The sequence below is a fragment of the Temnothorax longispinosus genome, chromosome 7 (genome assembly GCF_030848805.1).
Source record: "Temnothorax longispinosus isolate EJ_2023e chromosome 7, Tlon_JGU_v1, whole genome shotgun sequence".
Classification (NCBI taxonomy): domain Eukaryota; kingdom Metazoa; phylum Arthropoda; class Insecta; order Hymenoptera; family Formicidae; genus Temnothorax; species Temnothorax longispinosus.
In genome coordinates this window covers 911,546-926,134 of record NC_092364.1, presented here as the reverse complement: position 1 = coordinate 926,134, position 14,589 = coordinate 911,546, and the positions used below count along the sequence as shown (strand labels likewise).

The window sequence follows — 14,589 nt, the reverse complement described above, 5'->3', positions numbered from 1 at the left end:
CGAATTAATTAAAAACTTTTTCTTTGTTTCCTGACTTCGAAATTGTCAGTTAGGAAGACGAATTAAAAATTATAACGAAAAATATGGTGAGAACATGTTAAAACTGTAAATACGACATAAACTATAAAAGATTATCCTTCACGTAACTCTAATTAATAAATGTGCACAATTAATTTAATATATGATAATTAATTAATATATCACAAATATATATAATTTCAATATGTGGCTTGTCTTATTTATGATTTATAGGATATCATTTGACACTGTTTGTTTTTTATCATTATTATTACGTCATTTTATCGCAGAAAGATCGAATTGCCTCGCGGTATTTCTCAGAAAACTCCTCATCCAATTTGCATGCGCGTCGTCTCGCGTCCCTCCCGCGAAAGCAACAAGTTCGACCACGATCGGGACTCGGGACGTCTCCTCGCGACGTCGGACGTCATAAGTCTTATGTAAGTGCCTCCTGTCAGAATACTATGAAATTTTTATTCCGCGCGTATTGAATGAGAAAATGTGCGTCGCACCTCGTCCTCCCGCTCAGGGTGCGTTAGGGGGAGGGAGAGGGATAGCGCGAGGGAGGGTAAGTTACGCGTCGACGTATGATTTCTCTGGCGCCCCATGAAACGCGCATGGCAGTTGGAACGGCGCGTATTTAAGGGCTGATCTCCGGCTGTTCTCGCCACTGTCACACGGTTCTCGCCCGAGCTTCTCGCCTCGGTCACCTCACGCGGCGTTCGCCCTCGCACGACCCTTTGTCCTTCTTCGTCGAGCCGTCATCCACATCCACGTCCGCGACACGTCGACGGCGATCTCTGCATCTTCTTGTCGTCCACTTCATCCATAGCGCGATTCCCGCACCGTCCCGTTGCCGTTCCGCACGGACGTCTGTCCGAGCCGCCGAGTCAGAGCCTTTGGGGGTCAATCGCGGAACATCGGGGGGGTAACTCATCCCCCGTGCAGACTCGCGGTCCCGCTTAGACCGACACCGGCTCGCAGCCTGCCGGTGCAGATAAGGTGCGATAAAGAGGGGAACGAGCGCGACGAAGCCGTAAGGGTCCTCCGCTTTCGCGACGCTGACCATCTCTCGGCGACTACCTTCTTTGCTACCTTTGCGCTTTCGCCAGGTTGGTACCGTCCCATTTGAACGTTTCAATCTAATTTTAACTTGTTCGCAAAGAAAGATTTAAAAAAGGCAAATTATGTTTATCTCGTAATGATCGGATTCCCGTCTTCGAGCACCGATGCAGGGTATCATCAGTAATATCTCTTGCAGAATCTTTTTTGAATTCGCGAATCTGATGATACGTCGATTATTAACGTAGATCTGTTAATATATAATTATATAAAGTTATATATAATTAATATATAAAAAAATACGCATCGGTGCTTAAGGATTTATACTGTCATGTTCGAAAAATTCACGCCCGAAGAAGTCGGTTTATACGAAAATATATAAAATATGTTATGGAAAAGCTCTTTGAGTGACATCTCTATTTTACTTTTCAATATTCTAAAAGATGGATACTTAACGACTTCGCAACTGTTCAATTAAATTATTTGATATATAAAAAAAATTTTCGTGTTTGCCTAATTTTAGGGATCGGATATATCACCACCTACTCTCTTCCAGGAATAACCCTTGTACACCCCCTCACGAAGAATATAATTTCATTAGGGATTGAAATGCTAAAGCGGCTTTCGACATAGGCAATCGACATAGTAATTCGTTTCAACGGTTTTTTCTTTTTTTTTTGTAAAGGTTGCACTCAATCACAGTTTACATAGCAGTTTATCTGTATTTTTTATTGGCACATATGTGATGAGAAGTAAAGGTAAAATACTTTGCTAGTACAAATATAAATATTTCTTTGCTAATACAAATATAAATATAAATATAATTTTTTTATCAAATTCTAAACCTTGAAACCAATATACGGGTAATTATTATTTGTGAAATGGAACCTAAAATGGTATTATGGTATCAATTGACTGTGCTTCTTATTTATTTTAAGATCATATTTTTCTTTGACATTTTTTTTTCGAAGTTCTTGTCGATTGGCAATGAATTTATTTCACGAGTAGAAGGATGCGTGGGCGGACATGATCTGATAAAAACTATTTTATATACAGATCAAACATGTTTGATGTAGACACAATTTTACGTGTACATTGCATTATCTGCATACAAATCGGATTCTCCGTTTATAATGTTTATAAAGTTTCTGTTTTGTTTATAATGTTTGTATCATTATTAAATAGTCATATTTTATATTACACATAGAATGTTCCAGAATTGAGGGAAAGTATAAGAAATAATATCTCGCCAAAAAGTCCGAGCTGATTGTCGTTGGTATAGAGAAGATGTTTTAGAGCCATAATCTTGAATTACGAGCTTTTCCAAGAATTAAATGCGAGAGAAACAAGTGTTGAGACATTTGGCGCTCAACATGAAGTGGACTGTAACCGAACTTTTAATTAAAAATTTAATTATCGCGAAACAAAATGCTGAAGATCAAAAAGTTGTGATATAAAGCGTGATCTCTCTACTGTTCTCATTATATAAAGAAAATTTTATTTTAAATTGTAAATAGGAAACGCTGTACGTTGAATTTGATGGTAATTCTGAGACTCTTATACATAATACTCTCATCGTATACCGATGACGCGAAAAGCTACACCTAATCTTTCAGAAGATCCATTTCTAAGTTTGATATTTTAAGTTCATATTCAAATAAGGTGTTACGATAAAATTGATCGAGCGCGTGAGCGTTTCAATTTTTATTTGACAATTTTTTTATTTAGCGACGCGGAGAGCTTGTCTACTTTTAAAATGTCGAACTTGGAAATTGATATCTTGAGAAATGAGATAAACCGCTGTTGGGTGCGCCGTCTCTCGATACCGTCGTGATAAATGCGCTCAAAATTGCTTCGCACTTCAACGCGTAAATAATTAATGCTTTGATGAGGATCCAAAATATTTGTAAATTAACGTGAATTTATACTTTATGCATCTATAAATCTGTTTTATAAATCCAGCAACTATACCACGATACTTTGGCATTCGTTATACAAGGTAGGGAAGTACTATACGGTCAATTATGAAAAACCGGATTTTTGTTTCTCAATTTGCGTTTGATTGTCCGATGAAACGATGAAATGTTCTACAATACGCACGGAATGAACATAACAGTCGGATTACGAATCGTATACCGGGATTGTTTTAATCATTCTCCCTATATTACGCTACATTACGATCTCGCACGATAATTTATATGCTCGGTTCGTGTAAACGAGACGTAACACGTGGCAGTTACAAATATCGTCCTCATTAGCATTCAATTAACGCAAGCCCTTAATTAATTATGTGCGCGATTTTCTTGGGTTATCTTTTCTTTTCACTCTTTAGATTTATCTCCCTGCGGCGCGTTAATTGGAATCGCAAGGATGAAAATGATAAAATGGGTAAAAAGGAAAAATCGTAAATTAGCTGTTGTTTTAAGACAGCTTTACGATGCAACCCTATATATACAACTCTATATATACATATATGATTCAAAAAGTTACTGCCAAACTTAAGGAGCGTATAGAGAGGTCAAAATAGAACAACTTTTGATTAGGAATCTATGTTCTCCAAAGTTAATCCTGAGTCAGTACAGGCCTTTGAATGTATTATGGAACGGATAATATACCAATAATCGTAATTTGCTACTCTTCCACTAGCTTTATTTTGTTTTTTATTAAGGTTTATTTGAGAGGGATATTTGAGAGAGTGCGCCAGAATTTGTTTGACGATGCAACATGCTTGCATTGAATGTGGAGGTTGCCAATTCGAACACCTTTTGTAAATTCAGTTTGTGCTAGTGTAATCCTTAACAAAACCTTAATAAAAACAAAATAAAGCTAGTGTAAGAGTAGCAATAAATTACAATTATTTCATTATTGGTATATTATATCCGAGTTCCATACACTCAAAGGCCTGTTCTGACTCGGTACTTTGGAGAACATAGGTTCCTAATCGAAAGTTGTTCTATTTTGACTTCTCTACACGCTCCTTAAGTTTGGCAGTAACTTTTTAAATCACTCTATACATACTTTTTTTGTTCTTTGCGTGAAAAGATGCGAATTAATCTTCTCAAGGATTTCGCTATATTTCCGCGCATCGTAGAACTGATCAGAGAAACGTATCTCGCAAATACGATTTCTCTCAAAAGTATATATACCCTTTTCCTATTTTCTATCACAGACAATATTGTGCCATTTTCTCACCCACGAAACTTAATCGCTCGATTGCGCGATATATCTTGACCGTATATTACGCGGAGTTTCGAACAATATTTCATAAAGAGCGAGTCTTTAAACTTCAGGCTCGGAGAACGGAAATTTCATTCTCATCGAAGTAAATATTGAGAATCGCCCTCTCTCCTTACCGGACAGCTTAAGAACAGCGCGACGGGGATAAATCCTCCCGGAGCGACCTTATTATATATTATACCGAGATTCTCTTATAATATTTCGAAACCGCGAGAAACTCGCGACTGATATCGCGCATGTGAATGGTTGAAGGGCAGGAGGGCTGGGGGGGGGCAGAGAGAGGGTCTTGTTTTAAAGTTACGAAATTTGTAACGCTCTAACTTTCCCGGAGGCGAACGCCGAGTGCACTAATCTCTTTTAGCCCGGGGGGTTGCGCGAGTCATCGTGCACGACGCGCGTGCTTTGGTGTCTCTAATATCATATGCAGCTTTCGCAAGTTTAATCGCGATTGTAATACAGCGCAGGGAAGGGGAGGGGAAGGGGGGAAGGTACAAACTCTGCGTAATTCCGCGCCGTATCAACATTCATACCGTCCATGGACATCTTCCGTGCGCCGAATGACGCAAACTCCTCGTGTACCGCGTTAAATCGCGCTAGTTCTAACGAGCACGACTGTTTCGCTGCCGCCATTCCGCTCGATCTTATCCTGGAACAACGCGAGAGTTTCGGATAGGCTGAATGCTCGAATCGCGAAACGATAAGATCGATCGGTGATGTTTCGTTGCCTGTTTGACTTTATCTTACAAACGACGTAACAACGTTCGCGCTAAGATAATTTCTGCTCTGTTGACAACCGTAAAAATTTCTGCCAGCTACTCATTGAGAAGCTCAGTAACTTGTTTTTTTTATTAAAAGAAGAAAAAGTAATTAAAACAATTCACAATAAAGAAGGATTTTGGATAGTTAAAATATCACGTTAAATTGATAATCTCATTGAAATCTCAACGAATAAGGACACACGGGGCTCGTTAATGCCACATTTCTTCTTGCTAGACACATTAAAAGCTTTCTTCAACACTCGCTGGTAAATTGTATTTGCTTAAAAAGTATTTGAAGAGACAATTGTGTCACAGAGAGCATTGCTCTCTCTCATCTATCGCCGTTACTCTCCTCTGTCCTGATGGGCTCTTACAACGTGCGTGACGTGGTGATAGAGAGCGCCCAATTTATTAAAAGCCGTGCTTTTTAAAGTATAATAAACGCAAACGGTATCTCGCACTAGACGAAAAGTTTTATCATTAGAAATGCATACTGGCGTCAGCTATCTCGGAAGGTGACACCTCGGAATGTCAAATGAAGAGAACCGGGTTTTCCGCGCGCGTTTACGTCCACGTAAGTGACGTATTGCTACAAGACGAATTTCGTGTCCGACGTTTCTCTCTTTCTATTCGCCGAAATTGCCAGACTTATTGAAATTGCGTGGGTAGTGCTTGACGTAATGGAAACAAGTGACATTTAAGCTAGCAAATGTGACGTAATACAATTGCCACGCTCGTATAGGATACCCTATAAAGCGAAATTTACGAAATATGTAGGTTCATGAGATAAACTGACTTTCGTCGGAAGTTTTAATAAAATTGTGATATCGGCGACCTTTTTCAACATAGTTTATTAATCCTATCCGTTGCTTCTGCGACTAAAATTATTTTTCGACATCTCTCTAATGAGAAAAATATCAAAAATAATATTACACGCACCTTACAAGAATCTATGGATAATGATAACAGAGATACGGGGCGATAGTAGATAAATAAAAAAAGAGAGAAAAAAAAGAGAAAGGCAGAGAGATTGGGAGGAAGGATTACAATACTGCAGGTATTAAATCGACAGTCGAGTCAGAAAATATTGGGGCAGCGCGCAACGATACTTAAATCAGGAATTCCGATACAGCGAACATATATAGGTATTTAACAGTCAATCCGGAATAAAGTGTTGAAAATTCAATTATCATTTTACGATCCAGAGTTATTAAAGCTTAATGCCTTCAAGATCGAGAGGAGATTATCAATTAAAGGAAGAATTAAGAATTTCAAGAAAATTGAAATAATGACTCTGAGATCAACTTTCGTTGGAGAGAGGTTTCTTTAATCTCTCTTTCTCTCTTTCTCTCTCTCTCACACACACACACACACACACTTTTTAATATACATTCGAATATATTGAGATTATGTGCAATTATTAATACAAAAACGTTTTGAAAATATTGTCAACAGTCGATCTCTATATAATTGCTCCTTGATTAGATCTATCGACAGTCACTTCGGGTTTGGATAAGCTTAATTATTTTATTAAATTAAACCCGTAATCTTTTTCTTATTCTTTTCTTAATTACGAGAAAAGTCAGTTTTTCAGGAAAGAGAAAGGACGAGGGAGGGTATTTTAAATTTTTTATCCTTTCAGATTGCGTATCTGTGGTGATTGCTCGCGGTGACGAAAGAATGTCTCGTCATCTCTGCTCGTTTCCACGATATTAATATTTCATCGCACCTTCAAAGATAGCTACGCGAAGGTTCGCGTGATATGTATTATTCTGGTGATATCAGAGAGACACAGAGACTTCGAACACAGTCGTCACTTTCAACGTACACATATACTTATGCGTATGCATTACGTAACTCGCGCATTAATGATTCAGGGAGGATTTCAGGCCACAACATATACGATATGTATATTCTGTTCGTATACATATATTTATGTCTTCGTATTCGTATCCTTTGATTTTCCCAGTCCGCAGCTTCTTCAAGTGATGTCAATAAGCCCTTGTTATTATTTGTCTTATTAAAAATTTCACATACCTTGTGTGTTTTTGCTTTATGATATAATATAGGCAAACGCAAAGGTCTTCTTATATTTTTTAGATATTTATGTACAATAATATAATAAAATTCTCGCACACACATCGCACACTGTAAGATATTTTTCGCTTATAATTTTGAATTTATAATCTCGCATTAATAATAATAGCGTTTCTCTTCTGCCGTGGAAAAAGAGCAATCAGAGTTTATTGCGGCATTATCTTGGTTCATCCTTCTCTAATCGCTCTTAAGAACATTTAAGAACACGACGAAATCGAAAGTTTTATAATTACCTTCGGTCATTATCTTTCTTTGAGTTTCTCCGATGCGTCGTAATATTCTTCTCGATCTATTCTTATCCGCGTATTGTTATTTTTTTTATTGTTGCCATGCGTGGGGTTTTTTCTGGTGACTCTGCAGCTGTGTTAAGCCTAAAATGCATAGGTCACGTACGCATAGCGTAGGCAATAATTGTATACATATCGAGAGACATATGTATATCGGATACAGCGGAATATGAAAACGCACGTTTTTAGCATTCAGTCGTATTACCTATTCGTTGCATCGCCAATATTTACATACGTGCGTTCGCAGTTGGTGATAAGCGAACGCAAACAATGCTATAATCGTCTCTCTAAATCTTCGCGTTTTAATTTCGATATTCTATCAAAATGTTCGAGCTGTTGAGAATTAAATTAAATTAAATTGAAATCCCGATTGAGACTAAGACAACGTGCGATACATTGACAACCAGACACAAAGACTTCTTTGCTAAATTTAATTTTCTCCATTGTCTTTATCTATTCCTAAAAAAATATCTGAATTTTTAGAACTATTTTTTTACGTGACTCTCCTTAAGAGAGACTTTTTCCGTTATTTTATGTGCGTGTGCAATTTTATCGTTAATCTCGCCTGACCCTTCCACTTACTCTTCCTTCTTTATTTTTGACATAGGATTTTGTAGACATAAGGATAAGTCAGGATATAATTTGCGCGGTCACAAAGGCATTGTCTGTTCTAATCCGCGCAAGGGTTATACATTCAACCACTTTTTTTAAGACAATTATATTGTTAGACATGTACATAAATTATTTTACAAAATTTAAAACATGCAAAAAAGAATTTACTTAAAAAAAAAAAGATAACAAGAGTTTGATATTTCGATCTCATTTTTGCTTCGTCCCTCTTAAGCGATTATTTTGAAAGATCTATCCAGAAGACGAACGCTTGTAAAAATTTTAAAGTCTTACCTGAAAGCTCGTACATCAAGGTGCCTTTGTTAAAGGAGGATTTCCTGGTAGACATGTATTTTCTTCTTCCTCTTCTCTCGAGACTTGGGGCGGCGTGGTTTATTTAATCGAGCTCCACTTCCGGCGTCGTGACATGTGTCTACGTATATCCTACCTGTCTCTCGGTATGCGATACTCCGCTCCGCATACACAAAACACGATTACCGGGTTCATCAACTGTGAGCGAACTGTCGGCGAATCAGCAACAGGTTGCCTATTCGCTCCGATCCGTGCATCCGTGTACTACAATTGTATATATACACAGTTCATGGTCGTCGCACCGCATAGCAAAATATTATTCCGACGATATGCTCGGCGTACACTTACATCATGACACATATATTATAAGGAATCTCGGGATGTAGCTGAGATTGACCCGCACGTGTATAGCCAGTTCATTTAGGAAGATTAATTGTCTGCTCATTAAGTGCGGCTGATCACAAGGCAAGGAGATATCCTGAAGGATATTATTCGAGAATAACCTAGATATGACCTCGGAATATATCTTCTGAAATGTATCTCAAGTTTCTTATTAATTAACTGATAATTAAACGTTTCTTATTATTTTCTTCGCTCAAAAACAGATACAAAAAGCCATTTATTTTTGCGTCAACGAACCCCTTTCAAGACCCTCTTTTACGCGAGAAACTAATACCAAAAAAAAGTTTTTTCGGGAGTCACTTTGGTAGAACCTTATAAAATTTTAATATATAACATTTTTTAACAGAAAAACGCGTTTTCGAACGACACGGTTCTTTTCCCTCTTACAAAGGCGAGAGAATATCAAATTTATTCGCTCTTTTTCCACGATAGAAATTTTTGCTCCGACCTGATCCCGGTCGACATTATCCATTCAAACAAAGTAAAGGCTATCGGAAAGTCCGAGCACGGGGCGTAATACGATTTTTCCCTCTCCTCGAATTCGTTTGTAAGGTTCTCTCGTGTTCTTATCAATAAGTTCTATTTACCTGAGGCACTTTCTGATCGCCTTCTGTGTAACGCGATTCTCCGACTTTCTTTCTTGGACGACTCTCATCGTTTTTAACATTCCTCTCGTATAGAGGAGACCGGAGATAGTTGGTATGTAGTTATGTACATGGAGCAAATTGATAACTATTGTAAAAGTGACAAAAGATAATACTGCATAAAAAGTGTGATATTTCTGCAAAAACGTTGCGATAATATTTTAAATAGTTATTTCAAGTTGAGTAGCGTATTTTCACAAATAGAAAATATTTTAGTTTTGTATAACCGAAAGTAAAATAAATCAGTGATATGTTAAATGCTATATTTATAAATCTGGTCACATTATATCATAATTCTAACTGTTACTTTAAGATCTTTACTTAGAAAAAAAAAGAACGTATATATCAACTAGCCCCGGTCTCCCCTACATTTGCGTTGTAATACATGGTCTGGGTACAGCGCTGATACCGCGCATGTTAAAGTCGCGCATATGCGAGATGGCACGATGTTCGTGAGATAAAAAAATATTATTGGTGTCTCGGACTTGGACGTATACGGAAATCACTTTACACAGCTTGAAACAGCGAGAGAGGATATTACTATAAAAAAGGAAAATTTTGTTAATAAACTGAAACTGAATTAAAAATTCAATTAAACGTTATATTGATTTAAATAAGAAATGGTATCGCTGTCCAAATTATTTGGACACACAAAACTGGTGCTCACATAAAAATAACAATAAACGTTTCCGCGATTACTCCGTCCGTGTCTGATCGAATATTTTACAGGGTGTTTTATATATACAGATGTACAGAGACGTTCTGATTACCTGTTACGTTATCGGTCGACGTGACTCCGTTCGTTTGTATTACACAGCAGCTGCGTCTGAAGTTTAAGGCTAATCGCTCTTTGTATTGTGACCGCTCGCACGCGCGCCGCCGCCGTGTCGCAAGATACATATGTCGCGGAACTCGCCGAGAACCATTACGGCATTTCTCTTCCGTTCGGATTGCGTAAACGTCGACACGTGAACGTGACATCTAATTCTCAATAGGTGGCTGTTATCGTTATCGCATCAAGGAAATCGTATGCCTAGGAAGTCGGGCCGCGCGATATCCGCGGGTCAACGTATGCGGACACTCGCTTCTGTATAACGCGTCTGTAAAGCGAGAAATGGAGCAGCGAAATTCGCAGCTCGTAATTCATGATTCAAACGTCCGCGTCATTTGCATAGGCCTTTTGTACTTTGAATTTTTACGATCTTTCAAATGCAAGTTTTCTTTGTATAGAATTCTTTTCTTCTGCGTTTCAGCGATCAAATAGTATTCAGAGTGGACTTATACAAGTCGCGCACGTAAACCAAGTTTAAACGACAGGCGAGGAAAATAATTCAGCTTGATCGCAGCCAAATTACATATATTTGCTGTGTATATTGCTGCTAGATTGTTGTATATTTGACGTGGGAGCGAACAAATTTCGCCGCGATAACCAATTGTTCGACGTTACGGTAAAATCTGTTTCACTGGCGAGATAAAAGAAATTTTGCTGAATAAATTTGCCTATAGAAACATGTTAATGTCAAGTTATTGTTAACCTGCTATTGAAGTAAACAGTCTATTTGCGGCAAATGCAGTTTTCCCATCACAATATAATTGTCGCTGATAGAATGTCGGTATAAAAATTAATGAAAGGAGATAATAATGGAAAAAAAGGAGATAAAGTAAATTTATTATTTGAGCAAAATAATTTGCAAAGCAGAACGAAGCAGATTTCAGCGAAGAATTAGTCTTCTTGACAATTCGTTTTGTCCATATAGCGCACTTAACAAAATTTGTCGCAGCAATTAGATATTTACTGTTTCGGCAATTCTCTTTCCTCTGCGATGCGCGTTCCCTTTGACTTCGTTGCTGCTTGCAAACCTGAAGGAAGCCGGCAATATATTCTTCCTTACAGCCCAAAAAATGATGAGCTCGACGCTGATGATCCTCGTGTCCGTGACGACCATGGCAGTCCTGTCCGGCGAAGCTCTCGCCGCGTTGCCCGCTCAGTGCAACTCGGGATTTCTCGACGAGCTTCCGCCCAGACTGCGTAAAATTTGTATAGCCATCGCGAGAATATGGGACGTCAGGGACATGAATGACTTCGTCGACGACAGAGGTAACCGCAGCTGTCTAATCGAATCAGTTCGCTTTATCGCCAAACTGTCGCCAAACTGCCGCCGCCGCTGGCCGCCGCGCCGCCGGGAGGCGAGGCGAACGACTCTTTAATTTATTTAGTGAATGATGAAAGGCAAATATCGCACGAACGCATGAAAACACGCGCTCCTTGCACGTGCCTCTTCCCGCAATTGCTTTCCGCTATATTAATTTATGTTATCGCCGCTCGAAAAGTGAGTGATCTCATACACTCAGCCAGTGTGTATCATTTTGAATGCTATATAGGCCTGAATACGCCATCCCCCACGTTCCACGTCCTCGGACTGAAGGATTGATTACGGCGATAAGGGATAATTATATGGCTCGCATTTGAATTGCTTTCAGAATACCGGGAGAACTTGCCGCGATACGACAGTGGTGTCAAGAGGCAAGACGTTGACCACGTGTTCTTGCGCTTCGGAAAACGACGTTAGAACAAGGCATCGCACCCCCTCCGCTCTCCCTTCGCAAGCGATAAATGATTCGAGTTAAGTTCTCTTAGGTTCCCATTCGATCGTCCATGTCATCGAAAGACTCGTAGCACGTCTACCGAAAATGTAAAAGAAAAAAAGGGGAAGAAAAACAAAGAACGAAAGAACCCGTAAAAGAACCCGCCGAAAGACGATCGACTCTAATCTTGTTAACATTGTTAATGATCTAATAATTTTTATTTTCGCGCGCTGTATCTAAACAGCATTCAAGATATTAAATTGTTACCCTCGAGCGCCCTCGCGTGAAAGTAAGTATATATCTGGTTAAATATGAATTTTAAGCGTGTTAGCGCAATTAGTTCTCTTTGTTCGACAAAAGCGAGAAGTTTAAAGGGACTTTAATTAGCAATTAAACGCACATTATATTGCAGCACCTACTAACGGCCAACGTTCCATTCATGGAACGAAAATTTCACGTTACAAGATAATTTCGTTACAAGATAATTTTGATGATATATAAAAATAATCTTCCTCCGAACACTTTAGATAATATCCCGACACGCCTGGAGTACTAAAAACATAATCGTGTAACGCTCGGAAAGAGTAAATTAGATAGTTACAAAAATAAAAATCTTGCGACATTCTATCCTTTTTGTTAGTTTTAAATAATTTTGCGAGTAACGGCAAATGTGTCAAAACTGGCTAAATATTAAAAGCTCCTTGAAAGTTGAAGTTATACTCCTGATTCTATATGTTGCGTCACCACAATTAAAAAGCGTATCACAATGATGCACCACATTCCAATCTATACTGTATTACACTGTGAATGTACCAAATTTAATCGTCTATTAATTAATCAATTAATTAATCATTAATGCACTACTTTAACTATTAGATTATAGGCCAGATTAACATCGCCATTTTACGAATGTAAGAACGTAGGAACGTTGTGCCGTGTATCGATTTTCGCGCGACTACTGTTTCCAATTAATAACTCTCATCTTCGCGTCGCTTGCGAGATAATGATCCTCCATGTAATGTCTTGTAAAGAGTGTCGAAAGGTCTACGTGCGCCATTTGTTTTATAAATCCATCATTTTGCACCTCGTAACATATTATCAGTGACACGGACAATTAGGCTGAACGCAAGATTCAATTAAATTAAACGTAAATTTAATTTATTCAAATTAATTCCCGGATCGCGTATGTCAGTGATACACTCAAATTCATATTATACGCGCCCGCATTCGCTATTTCATTTAATTCCATTTATCCAAATGAGATTTGCTTGATTATATTTCGGTGTTATGTGTGCAGAACTTATATTCCGGAATTGGAGAGGGGCGGACTCGTGGCGTTATTTCACAAAGATGCAAATTAATTTTTTCTCGATAAGAAAACATTGAAAAGAAATTACTGCTGTACATTCGCAACACTTTTCGAATTTCGAATTTTTATTTAATATCTCATTGAATATATTATCAACGTTGGATATATAAAAATTCTATTAAAATAAATTATTCTTGAGCGATTAATAAATCTTCTTTTGATAGAAAAATATCGAAAAGAAATTGCTGCTATATATTCGCAACTTTTCGAATTTCCATATTATCAGCGACAGGAGGTTTAAAGGTTCTGTTAAGATAAATTATTCTTGTCATGTGCGATGAACGACGTTTTGTAAATGGCAATAAATGGATCCTTATTAGCGACTTATTATCAGATCGATTCTGTGTTTGATAACGCTACGTGTTTGCCTATCGGCACGGCCGGGGCAGCTTGTATATTCATTACGAAAAAAGGTACGAACGATTGTTGCACAACTGAATAACAAATCTCCGAATTAAATAATAAACAGAGGTTAACGAAAATGTATGCTCCGCCCTATATCTGTCCCGACTCGTTAAAGTGCGCGCGGCACATTCGATTCCGGCGACTTTCGTATAATCAATTGATCGCAAACCTATGTCCGAATTATTTCCCAAATGTCTCGTACGTGCCAGAAGTCCCTGTCCTAAGAAATCACATTGTTTCCAACGTCTCTACGTCTTACGTCTTACGTCGTCGAACATATTCGCAGCTCGTTTATGGATGCATTATCACTCACGGAACGGACGGAACTGTGTAAGATATATGGCCGATGCGACGCGTGCTAATGCACGTATTTTGCGAGGTAATAATATATTTATTATATATAACAGAGAAATATATATACGCATATAAAGTGATTCTCTCAGAATGCTTTGTCGTTTATTACATGACCATCCTTCGTCTCTCTTTCTCTCGATGTTATATGAATCTGTGCGCGGTAGAAAACATTTCCAGCTTCCTAAATTTCAATATCAAAGCGACCGAGATTGCAAGCGTTTTCCATTAGAGAGAACCGTCTGGTTGAGCAACGCGCATATCGTCTACTCCTGGATCGCTTGCGTAAACCCGCGCGATGTCGTTTTCCAAGGAATCGATATGAATACGCAACGACGTTTTCTTTTTGTGCAACTCGAATAACGTCGGATTCTTTTATCGACGTAATTCACGTCGCAGAACATCGCGACAATTCGCTCGAGAAGAATTCGGAGAGGAAAAAGAAGAAGAGG

General features: G+C 38.3%; 1 protein-coding gene and 1 long non-coding RNA gene across 2 annotated transcripts; one reads left to right on the top strand and one right to left on the bottom strand.

The window, feature by feature from the left end:
• Positions 1-673: 673 nt before the first annotated feature.
• Ms (neuropeptide receptor myosuppressin) lies at positions 674-14,231 on the top strand. The gene is made up of 3 exons (XM_071783228.1): positions 674-1,130; positions 11,321-11,524; positions 11,908-14,231. Exons 2-3 carry the CDS (start codon positions 11,329-11,331, stop codon positions 11,994-11,996), a joined length of 285 nt encoding a protein of 94 aa, XP_071639329.1. The 5' UTR covers positions 674-1,130; positions 11,321-11,328; the 3' UTR covers positions 11,997-14,231.
• LOC139815945 (uncharacterized) lies at positions 7,205-11,312 on the bottom strand. Its single transcript, XR_011732866.1, has 5 exons — positions 10,197-11,312; positions 8,729-9,966; positions 8,363-8,644; positions 7,406-7,543; positions 7,205-7,223 (listed from the first exon to the last, which is right to left on the bottom strand). It is a non-coding gene; the product is annotated as an uncharacterized lncRNA (long non-coding RNA).
• Positions 14,232-14,589: the final 358 nt, after the last annotated feature.